This window comes from Perna viridis, chromosome 7 (genome assembly GCF_037379345.1).
Source record: "Perna viridis isolate PV_CMFRI_1.1 ecotype Kerala chromosome 7, ASM3737934v1, whole genome shotgun sequence".
Classification (NCBI taxonomy): domain Eukaryota; kingdom Metazoa; phylum Mollusca; class Bivalvia; order Mytilida; family Mytilidae; genus Perna; species Perna viridis.
In genome coordinates, this window is record NC_142451.1 from 21,043,721 (window position 1) to 21,056,411 (window position 12,691).

The following is a 12,691-nucleotide window of genomic DNA, read 5'->3' on the forward strand; positions in this document are numbered from 1 at the left end:
TGTCGTTATGAATATGAAAAGGAATCTTGTTATTATTATTTGTAGAAAATAGCCATGCATCAATTGCTTTTGACTTTTCTATTATGTGAGTATGTTTATCATGTTTTGTATAATTTGTGTTTGTTTGTTGGAAGTATATAAAATCAGTTCACTTTTCTCATAGATTGCGCAGTACAGCACTAAACTTAATATGTTTTTGGTATTTTAGAGCTATTGGCATTTGGAGCGTCTGCAGGCGATAACGACGGTTCTTTGGGAGATGACGTTGAGGTTGCAAGTGTAGACAACCCGATCGGATTCACATGCAATTGTGAAGTGTCCAGGCAAATATATGTAAGTTGCATTATTATACCCCCTATTTGGAATGGGAAGTATGTAGTGATAGGGGTATCCGTCCTTCCCTTCGTTACACAGAGGGGTGCCAATATCTTATCCGTCACTCCTCCTACACCACTGAATGGAATTTAATGAAACTTTCACATAATCTTTATTACATATATCAGTGTGCACCTTCTGTTTTAGATTTTAATCCAAATGTTATTAAATAGGGGAGTGGCGTATCAATCTATGAGCAATGCTTACAGTTTTTTCCAGGTTTTGTGTTTAAAAATATATAAGATAAAACTATAAGTTTACCCCCTGTATTTTTATCTCTTCCTTTTATCCCAAAAAAGCTGAAGAAATGTCAGGGCAGATCCAGGCAGTTCGATAAGCCGGCGTTCCTCAGAAAATGTGGTGCTAGGACATTTTTGCCATTTTTTTGTCAATTTTACACGTGAAAATGAAAATGTATCCCCCTCTGGATCTGCCACTGAATGTAGAGAATTCTTAACCTATTGGTACATCAGATTCTTGTGTTCTATGTTTCGTATGGAATTCTTGTAGCTGGGTACATTTGGTTTCTCGAATTGTTCGTTGTTTCTGGGTGCCTTTTCCATACTTTATCTTGGCCTCTTGAATTCCGAATTGTTATTGTCCTAAATGAATGTATTATAGTCTGAATGTTGTTAGTTATACCAATCTGGTGGTTTTTAATCTGAATGTTGATTACCTTATAGTATATGTCGTATATAGATAAAAGAGTTTTACAATGATATTATAATGTACTTTTTGCATGAGTTTAAATACCTGGATAATTATTTTTAAAAGTTAATTTGATAATATGATTCAGTTTGCTCACATTCAATCTTCCAGATATATTCCAACGGTTACATCACATTAGATTCTCAATTCTCGTCCAACAAACCAAGAGCATTTCCTTCAAGATATACCAACAAAGTAAAGATAATAGCTCCATTTTGGGCAGATATTATGCCAGAAGACGCAAACACGCATATCTGGTATCACCTCTACAATAAATACCGTCCAGATGGAAAAACCATTGCTTTCTTGAATACTGCAAAGCAATTGTTAGTGGACTATTTTCCTAGCTCCAATCAAATTCAGAATTTCGAACCAAATACAGCATTAAAAGTGACATGGGCAAATATCTATCCTAACCCAATGATTCAAGCAGAGGTAAGTAGACTTAGCTAATTTCTGGTGTAACGAGGACTTTTGTAAAGGTGCTATAAGTTGTATCATAGTATGGGTTACTGGGATCTCACTGTATCACGGCAAATAATTGTTTTCAAGACTGAGGAAAAGTGTTTGGTTTGAAGTTAATACAAAATGTAATCTTTAATTGCATTAAACTTATTTTTCTGATGCAGCATATTTAAATCTCGGTAATACTAATTGTTTGCAAAAAGATGGGGTAAAATTATCTGCTTTAAAAGATGTTCCCATTGTGTCACTGTATTGAAAAGAAAATTATTTCTAATAAATTACTTCTATAAAACTCAATGGATCATGATATTTAGTATTATTCAAATGGACAGAAACTTTCGAAAAAATTGAAAATGGCCGAAAATCACATCAAAATTTTGAGCTTGTCTTTAGGAGAACTTGATAAATATGTGACTTGGACCCGTGTTTAAACGCAACAAATACTGGGTATATGCAGTGTTCCATGTTCTTGTTCTAGCTATACCGTGATACAGTGGGATCTACGATTACTTCGATTATCAAGTGACATTTTAAGAGGGTGTCCATGCAACAACTAGGCAGTTGGTGGCACATGAAAAATTGTATTTTCACTCATTTCATACAACAAATGCATCCTTTCTCAAAGTTGAAAGTTGGTTTTTGATTAACTTCAACGATTAAAGAAAAATAAATTGCACAGAAAACATTGAAATTCATTGAAGAAATTGTGATAACTATTTAATTTGAACAAAATGTTGTTGCATTGTTAAGGACTTTATAGCGAGCGCCGCGAAGCGGTGTGAGCTCTACCGTTATTACGTTTACATTCTAAATTTCCCTTAAGTTTCCCAATATACTAACGAAAAAAAGTCATGTCCCGGAAGTAACAAAAAGTGACTGTCCTTAGACCTTACGGTGAAAATTCATCATTTCCTTCAGTCAAACAAATAAAAAAAATACAGGTTAAGATTACGTTTCAGTAAAAACAGATTCATCCTTTCAAATTTGTTTTACTCATTTAAAGAAGTGAATGTTATGTTTATAAAAACTTCGGAAATGCCACGTGGATGTACGTACGTGTATCTCCGCTGTTCCACTGTTGCTGTTTTCAAGAACATAACCCACCTCGGAGAAAATATAACTCCGATTATTTTATCAAAATCGAAGCATAGCTTTTCTAAGATAGGAAAGGCAATCATTTTCTTGTTTGGAATTTGCAGCTGTCGTCTGAATTTTGTTTAGGTCACATGATAAGTGTTAAATATTCCCACCATCCATGGAGAACTGTAATATTTCCGGTATCTGTACAAATTGATCTGACAGGCCAAAACTGAAATGGATGTTGCTAGAGATGCCCTTAAGGGATAAAAAATGTAAAGCATTGCGAAGTGCTATAAAGTTATTGACCATTTTGAGAGCGAGGGGAAAGGGGGGGGGGTTATAGGGTTGGAATTTTGGGGGAAAAAATGTTCAAGTTATTCATTATTGAAAAAACTCCCCCATTAATTAACAAGACATATTTTCAAATAGAAATATTGATTTTGCTTGCTGGTTAAATATAAATAAAAATATTGCACTTGCGAAGCAAAAATTTTCATCCGGGTCGCCCGTGCTTTGTAATGTCCATTATTATTTTTACGAGTCTCGCAAAGACGGTACATTTATATAGTAAAGCTCACGGTGCTCGCTGATTTAGGAAATGCCTACCTCATATTACTATTTGATATACATTTGTACATTTCTTTACAATGGAACAAAAAATTCAGTGGGATAAAATTCACCCTGTGCCACCCATACATAGAATCGGCCTGGTTTTTAAATGAATAGCCTCGTAAACAACATGTTCAAACAAAAAATATTCGTCAATAGGTCTGTAAGATGTATGATATTATGGATAGCAGCTGTCAACTAAAAGGTATTTTTACTGTCTCCGGAAATTTTCATTAATTTTGAATCTTCTTAAAACATACACTAGATCATGGTTAGCCTGACATTTACGCGGGAGAAAGATGATAGTTTCAAATTGCGGTGAATGGTCTTCTTCTTGTTAAGTACAAAACCACCACCTGGTGTATCCTCGTACTGGTTGGTGACTATATACAAAAGTGATCGGTGCTGGAAGGACCCAAGGTGCAAGTTGAAATCCATATTTACAGTGCAGCTAAAAACGAGGATGTGTAAATTCGATGATATAAGAATTGAACACTTTCGTTAATTCTTCACATGAAAATCATTTCAGAAATATTTTTGCAAGCAAAAATTTACTGTAGTATAATCTGTTATAAAGTTAAGCCCTTTTAATTTTGGTTTGGGCCAACTGGGGGACAAGTCCAAGAATATTCGATACTTAATATGAAGATTTTTAGGTCCCTTCTGCTCTTTTAAAACCCTATTCCCCAATATCCCTACATTATCACCAAGGCAAGTATATGATATGGAACCCAGGTGACATTTGGAACCGTTTATGTGGGAGATTCTCCCTTATTGACACTGCATGTCTTGTGAGGAAGACTTGTAACGTAAAAGCAAAAGTTCTATTACTTGCAGTGTAGTATTTTTGACAGAAATTATAGTGATTTTCACTAAAACCTTCTACAAATCTTACATTTTGTAGGAGATTCTAAATGTTTCATTGAATTTGTGGGAGTCCTCCCCCTCCCCCAATGTTGGAGGGTTACCAGGTGTGACTGGGTCCACAACAGGGACTTTGTGTGACAGGGTCAGGTGGCTTCATTATCAAACAATGTCTGCTGAATATAATGTCGCCAGGTATATATGTTGGGTAAACTGAAAACTTGCTATAGATGGTATGTCACATACATTTACATGTACATGTACATGTATGTGAATTATTCATACCATAGGAACAAGAATTTTTTTCAATGTTTAGTTTATACATGTAGACCCTACATGTAAGTTTACAAGTGAAAGTTTAAACCTGAAATGCATCTGAAGACAAATTATAGTTTATACCCCCAATTAAAATTTTTAATGGAATGTTTCACATGTTTTGTTGTGGTGTCAATAAATTGTGGGAGTTAGAGTATATTCATGTGCCATTGACCCATTTTTAGCCATCTTGCACTGAAGGAAGGTGTGTTTTCAAAATATGTAAAATGTAAAAAATTACCTGAAAAAAATTAATAGATGTTGTTAAGTGAAAAAAAATACTGATTTTTCCTTCTCAGCATAGGCAAGGATTTATGTATAGCAAGGATTGGAATCTTGCACAATTTTACATAGTACGATAATAAATATGTTGCGTGGGGCGATATACAGTGAGATTACCCATGATGCATTTCATTGATGCTGAGCGTACCCTGTTAATGACGGACGATTTCCATTGCTTCAACATTTCATCACGATAAATGTAGGTATTCTGACCCATATGGTTTGAAAAAAAATTAAAATATCCCACCTCAAGTTGCCTCCAGACTTTTTCAATGTTTTGTTTTGAACATTACCTCGATTCAAGACCTTAATCTCTTATCAAATTTTCAACCTGGTCCCACTTTCAAAGGCGGTCTCTCGTCCTCATTTAAAATTCAAACTCTTTTTTTTCCAAACCTGATCAGTCGTCATAAAATTAGTTTGAAATGAATCAGAAATGGTATGAAGGTATATATAAGGAGTTGCATAGCTGAAGCTTTCCTTGCATTTGTGATATCAATGTTTTTATATGCCTTGGTTTTGACTCCTGACTGCATAGCCTGCCTTTGAAGGCGGTTTCCCCTCCTCATTTAAAATTTAAACTCCTTCTTCAAAACCGGTTTTATCACAAAATTTGTTGAAATTTGAACAAAAATAGTCTGAGGGTATATATAAGGAGTGTTATAGCCGTAGCTCCACCTTCCTTCCTGATATCAACGTTTTTATTTGACCTACTTTTGACTTTTTAAAAAATGGTGGCCGGAGTCAACTCCCTCAAAGACAGTTTTCCCTCCAAATTTAAAATTCAAACTCCTTCTTCAAAATCTGAACCATCATCATAAAATTTGTTTTAAATTGAACAAAAATAGTCTGAGGGTGTATGTAAGAAATTTTATAGCTGTTGTCTCCCATTCTTTTGTGGTGTCTAATGTTTTTATTTGACCACCTTTTGATATAAAAAAAATGGTGGCCGGAGTCATGCCCTCAAGAAAGGTATTCCCTTCTCAATTAAAACTAAATCCTTCAAAACCTGAATGGTTGTCATAAAATTTGTTTTAAATTGATAAAAATATGGTCTGAGGGTGTAAGGATGTTGATATCTAATTTCCCCTAGATTTGTAATATCAATATTTTATATGACCTATTATTGACTTCAATAGCAGTATAGGTGGCAAGTAGCTGTGGCGAGTAGACCGATATCTCACCACGCGAGATGTTGTGATAAATTATGAGATGCGAATCCCTCTATATTTAACTCCCTGGCTACAATTGTAAATTATTTGAAAGATAGACTAATCAATTCTGTACTTCAGTTGATACTTATTGTTTAAAAACATAGGTAACAAGTATGTTATTGGATGCCAGGTATGAAGCATATGCCTAGCATTAATCAGCCTATTTTGCATGCTGTACTGTAGCTTGAGAAGCCATCTCTGTATGTTAAGAATTTTGGGAATAAGTGAACGTTTTTTTCAATTTTTATAAAAAAATCTGTTGACACATATAACAAAAAAAAAAAATCATGTATTTGTTGATATTTTTCTGGGATGTCAGTAGTATTTTAGGTACAAGGAAAAAAAGAAAAAGTAGCAGATAAACTAATGGAAATTTTGCAAGAGCTCACCTATTTTTGAAAATAGAGTAGCCATCAAAGTATGAGCAAGTAGCCGTACAATATTGTCGGTTGACGGCTTAACTGAGTGAATAATAAGGATCATTTGTTTCTTTTCTAGAATGCTACTGTGCAGATGATAATAGTGTCAGATGGGGTCACAACATTTACCGGTTTCCTGTATGGTAATGTGTACTGGTCGCCAGATGTACCAAGAGAAATAGTCTCAGCATGGCAATGTGGTGGAAAAAGTGGACGATATACCCATCCTGCATCCTTAGATACAAATTTTCCTGTTGAGATAGTTAGCACCAGTAATACAAGTTAGTGTTAAATGATACCAATCAAGTCACAAATGGGTCATTTTTTAAGTTTGTTAGAAACATTTTAAAAAATATATACAAAATATTATTAAAGAAAGATAAAATGCAAAATGAAATAATCTAATTACTACGTATACATGTATGTATTCTGCGTGTACATGAACAGATTATTCTATAGAAAACCAGATCAGAAAATTAAAGACTTGCAAGATTTAGGAGTCATCGTCTTCGAATGTTTCTTATTTCAGTTTTACTACTGTACACTGATGTTGGAAATGGTTACTCTAAAATGAAGTCAATGAATAATTATGTACCATAAAATCAATATACATGTACAAGTATGTCTGCCATGTCATTGTTTCCAGTCACAATTAAATACTGTGTTAATCACCTCTGTTACAGTTTTAGAAACTGAATTTTTTGTCAACATAGACCCATCATAATTTTACATAGAATGCACTGTACATTTTAAAGCAACATGAGTCAGTTTCATCATAGTCTTGCTTGATTTTACATAGACTCGGTCCATGAGTCTACTGCTAATGTCTTTCACTGCTATTATATAAAATTATGCAATTTACAGTTATTTTCATTTTATGGAAAGATACTCAAAGTATTCAAAATTAAAATGTGTATAGTTTTCTTTTTTAATTTGTCATTAGCTGGCTGTGAATAGTTAATGTAAAGCGAAATTATTGTTAAAATGAATTTCTTATACAAACTGAGGGATTTGTTGTTTTACCAATTAAGGTAATGTTTTGGGTAAGTTTTGAACATTATGTACATAATTTAGAGGAATTAAGCAATTTTATGTGAATAAGATTTTAATATTGACCAGAGTAAGAAATAGTTTTTTTTTTTTTATGAATTCCAATGCAATTAGCAGGTACAAATGTATGTGAATCCACAGTGCATGTTTTACATGATACACAGAAGTATTGTTTTCAATTTAAACCTTTACATAATTTTTTTTTTTTTTTTATAAACGTCCAACTTTCTATTTAATTTCAGGAGTACCTAACAATGGTCTATGGCTCTATAAAGTTGATTCGTGTACTGCTACCAGTGTCAACTATGCTCGGCAGTGTTATGATTGGGTCACAAATGTTGCAGTCACGCAAAGATTCATGACCTTTTTCCTCAACGTCTTTTTGCCAGCATGTCCATGTAATCTTCCCCAAGCCATGCGTGATCCTGCTTTTTATAGAGAGAAGGGAACTGACTGTTTCTTAACTACTTACATTCCTTTTGTACGAGGTGCAAGGGTTAGTATTTGTACCTTTAATGAAAAAAATAAAAAGTAAGTGATTTACATTTTATTTCTAAAGATATATGTGAATTTAACCAACCCATTCTCTCAAGTCTTTATTTCACATGCATACATTGTAGAAAATTCATGAAAGAGTGTAATTGATAATATGCATGTTAAAGAGCAATTAAGTGAGCCAAGATTCAAGCAGAAAACAAAAGTATGTAATCCAGGGACAAAGACTAGACATGGAAAACAGACACACACAACAAAGAACATTAAATAAAAAAAAATCATATGGTTTCTCCCCTTGACATTGATTATGTTCATTGTCATCATTACAGAAATGTTGCTATTCAAGAAAGACAGAATCACTGCTGACCAACACAGCTTCCAGTGGATATTTGATGATGTATCATCCTCAGACCATGAATTACTGGTATTGGTACCCGTTGCATCAGACCATTGATATCTTACCTTTCGACCAATGCTGTATAAAAGGGGGACTCTGTAACCTATTCTTCCAACAAAGAGTCTCCAGTAACTGTTTTGGATATATACCTCCTGACTTGGGTAATTTTCATGTGTTCCATTATATCCTTCAGGGCCTAATCTAGACATCGATGTCAAGGTGAAGTTTTAGTAAATCCTATTTGAAAAATAACAGTATTGACATTTTTGACTATGTTATCTATGTTACAAAAAACTTCTCCCTGTCATAAACAAATGGGAGAAGTTTTTTTCTGATTTCTCCCTCTAGATTAGGTGTTGAATTGCTTGTCTTTAAACAGACTTATTTAACTTCTTTATTTCTTAATTTTGTCTTCCTATCCTGAAAATTTGCCTTACCCCCGAAATATGTTAATTTTTGGTATTTTTTTATTATCAAGTGTGTCAAATTCAGACTGAATTTTAAGCCTTTCTTATTTTCAACCAAATATTGCTTTTTATATCTAAGTGGCAATCATTTTTTTTGTTGAGAAAATGGGGACTTGTCTGTGCAATATAACTATAAAAGTATTAAGTGGATTCTTTTCAAATTTACAAAAAATAGTGCATTCTACAATGTGTCAAGTCTGAGTTGCAATTAAATCAAATTTCAATGTGTGAAAATCTGTTTTATGTCAACCAACCAATGAATTTTTAACGTATTGCAATATATGATTAATTCCTTTTAGGTCTGACATCTGGTGACCCTCATTTTAAGACCTTAGATGGCTTGGATTACACCTACAATGGTATCGGGGAGTACACATTACTTGCATCCTATAACAGGACAAATGATGATAAAACATTTGAACTACAGACCAGAACTTTACAAGCCAAAGATAAAAATGGTACCTTAATTGCAGCCACCATTTTTGGAGGATTTGCTGCAAAAGAATTATTTGAAGATGGTGGTTCTTGTGAAGTGGAAATGAACACTGAGAGAAATGGTAAATTGAATTAATTTAACAAGTTTAATAATTAATGAAGCAAAATTAAAGTAATTAGGCCAATCAAAAATAATTTTTTGGTTTTCTGCTTTTTCCTCTATAAGACTGCAACATGACCCATTTCAATAAAATTAATAGAAACTCCATTCTCCCTATTTTTTCTGCCTATGAACAGTATAAAAAACACCCTTGTCACATCTTTGGGGCAATAAATACCTCTTGTAGTTAAAGGAAATGCCTCCATCCCTTATTGGTTTTTATGAAAATTTGTATAAGAACTATGAAGTTAACTTAAGGCGGTAGACCTAGGATTAGGGACACAACTCTTACAAATCATTAGAATGTTTATATTGATCATTTTACATCAATCTAATGTAAGCATCAATGTAACTTGGACTGATTTCATTCTGATTCAAAGGAAAGCTTGAAAGGCTTTGGTGAAATTGAATATGATACAAACATATCACTGATTTCAAGAGTTACGTCCCTTACCCTATAGGTCTACCTCAAGAGGGCATTACTATATACTGAGCAAGTAAGACTTGACATTCGTACAATACAGTATCCTTTACTATTCATAGATATAAAAACTTTTAACTCTTTTGAAGTTGAACTGAATCTGCCTAATTATTTACTTGGTTATTTAACTTTTAGTTCTGTTTTTAATGAAAGTTCTACTGTGTAAGTGATTTTTTTCTTGGGTTGAAAATTTCATGTTTTTTGTTTAAAAAAAAGGTGATTTTATTTGTGCTGTCCTGAAATATATCGTATATTTGTATGAAAAGCAATAATCCTAAATTTTTGAGTATAAGGTGGGGTAAAAACTTTTTTTTTTATTTTTGTGTCCTGGCGTCTACTGCAAATATAGTGAAACTGAATCACAGGAAAAAATATTGCATTTATTTTTTTCTATAAAAGTACACATTTTACAAAGCATTTATTGCAAACCTCCTATCTACACATATTGTCTAATGTGTATAATTTATTTCTGCTGCCTTCTTTTCAGGATTGATTGTAAGAATAAATAGACGGGATTTCACAGTCTTATTTGCTAACAGTTCAACTTTCTCAGAGAATCAAGAAAGTATTGTAGTTGAAAAGACAGGTCCTAATTCATTGACTGCTAATTTCCCAAGTTCAGGTATGATTAAAAAAGATGTTTACTTTCAAATACATAAATGAATGAGCTATACTGTGTAAATGAGTCTGCTGTATTGTTTAACCACATCTTTAATGAAAACACCTTTTTCAAGATGCCATTTTACAAATACATGCTTGATTCATTCAAATTCAAACTGAATAATGTTTCTTTTCAATACTCATCAGAGTTTTAACATGCAATTTATTTTTACTCACTTTCTAAGTAGGAAAGTTATGTGAAAATAAATTGCCATGAATAAGTCCGTTTATTATAGAAAAGGTGTTAGGCATAATATAAGTTACGAAAATAAATGACAGCAAAATGGAATTGATTTCCTGAAATTCAAAAAACAATTGTGTTTATAGTAATTCTTTTACTTCTTGATCATCAGGATATGAAACTTAGCTGACATGTTTGATAATGTGATAGTTTTAAATCATTGTAGGTGTAGCGTTGCAGGTGTCACTCAAAGTTGGTATGCTTGAGAACAAAATTATCCTGCAAAATAGATTCAAGAACAGTTACAGATTCAGTGGCCTTCTTGGCAATGTCAATGGCAATCCTGATGATGATTTTGAACTTCCAAATGGTACAACTCTGCCTTCGAACTTAACAGAATCTGAAATATACACTCAGTTTGGAGAACATTGTATGTACTTAGCACTAAGCTTGTCTGATTTATGGGATCCAATTCAATGTTTATCGGCAGTTAAAATTTTTCCTTTGTTCTTACAGCCAGATATTTTGTAAATTGGGGCCTTTGTTGTCGTACTGGAAAGTCTCTGTCCATATAACAAGCACAAAGAAACACAATAATGATTATGACATTGCTGATTAAAGTTATTTATCAATTTTTTATAACAATTATATTTTCATTATCTATTGTTATTAGTAAGATAGTGAAATTGTACAATGTTGCACAAGATATATCTTCATATGTTCAAATGGAACCATATCAAGAAAGATATACCTTGCAAAGTGCCTATTTCATGTACAATCTACATTGTATATATTTTTTATCTCAAAAGTGCAACAACCAAATGAAAAACTAGGACTAGTTATGTGATCAGTAACTGCTCCTGAACAAGAAATAAAACTGAATTTGGTGGGTTTATGGCATGCATGAATCACAATCTGTCTGATTTTTAGAAAGACTGCTACTAAATAAGTCATTTTCCACTTCTTTGTTGATCATATAAAATAGGTATGCGTTCACCCAATCATTGAAAAATCAATCTTTTTTAATTTTAGGGAGAACTAATGAAAGTTCTTCTGTATTTACCTATGAGCCTGGATTTTCATGGGAAAGTTTTCAGAATACAACTTTTGTTCCTGTGTTCAGTGATACCTTCAGCCAAACAGACCTTCATGGGGCTAAAGCCATCTGTGGTGATAACCAGGGCTGTATGTTTGATTACATAGCTTTGGGACAAGATGTAGAGGTGGCTAATAATACTAGAATTATACAAGAATCAACACAGCTGGAAATAGTTCAGGCTGGTAAGGAAAATGTGATTTTTAGGCAATGTCAGACTTTGATTTTCTTCTGCTATAAAGTAGAATTCTGCCTGTGCAAATCTAGATTTGACCAATATGAGTTTTATATTTACCAAGCTTCACACAGTGGCAATCATTCTTTTTCTCTCTTGCTAACCATTGCAGACAAGCCCTCTGAAATTCTCAACCTGATTCAAATCAAACTTCATTTGACTAAAAGATTAATCATTCGCTTTTTCTTGACTGCAAGATTCTTGCATTTTCATAGAGAGTTGTCAGACCTTGTGCAGGGGCAAGAGCTTGTAAATTTACTTCCTATTTTGCCAAATTCTGCTTTTTGTTTTTGAGCTCATTATATGTGCACTGTTTTTCATCAAGGTAGTAAAAAAGGCCAAAATTAAGGACTTAAAATGCATGGATATTTTGAAAAATATGTTTCTGGTGAATTGGGTAAAAGTATACTTCGATAATGCTTGTTTATGACTTAACTTAAGAAAGTTGTTTAATACCTGTACATTAATTTGCTTTTCTTTTTCGATAGGATCTAGAAATACGTTTATACCACCACTTTAAAGCAGAACAGTCTTCAGTGATCATGATGCTTTTCCTACAGTTTTTAGCATACTTTTGTGTTAGCATTACCTCCAATTTGCTAGGAGAGAGAATTTTAGAAATAAGTTTTGAATAAAATGACATCAGTATCAGAAATATTATAATTTATCATTCAAACACATATATGCATGGGATGAAAATACT

General features: G+C 33.0%; 1 protein-coding gene across 13 annotated transcripts in view; it reads left to right on the forward strand.

The window, feature by feature from the left end:
- LOC148611761 (uncharacterized) overlaps positions 1-12,691 on the forward strand; it is a 137,342-nt gene that overhangs the window by 88,641 nt on the left and 36,010 nt on the right. For all 13 annotated transcript variants that reach the window (XR_015924190.1, XR_015924191.1, XM_088592622.1 and 10 more), the window contains 9 exons: positions 209-333; positions 1,195-1,518; positions 6,411-6,612; positions 7,624-7,877; positions 8,206-8,434; positions 9,040-9,297; positions 10,304-10,438; positions 10,884-11,087; positions 11,690-11,938. Coding sequence is in view for 11 of the 13 variants with exons in the window: in XM_088592622.1 (XP_088448748.1) it covers positions 209-333; positions 1,195-1,518; positions 6,411-6,612; positions 7,624-7,877; positions 8,206-8,434; positions 9,040-9,297; positions 10,304-10,438; positions 10,884-11,087; positions 11,690-11,938 (1,980 nt within the window). In the remaining 2 variants the exon portion in view is untranslated. The remainder of the gene's footprint in view (positions 1-208; positions 334-1,194; positions 1,519-6,410; positions 6,613-7,623; positions 7,878-8,205; positions 8,435-9,039; positions 9,298-10,303; positions 10,439-10,883; positions 11,088-11,689; positions 11,939-12,691) is intronic.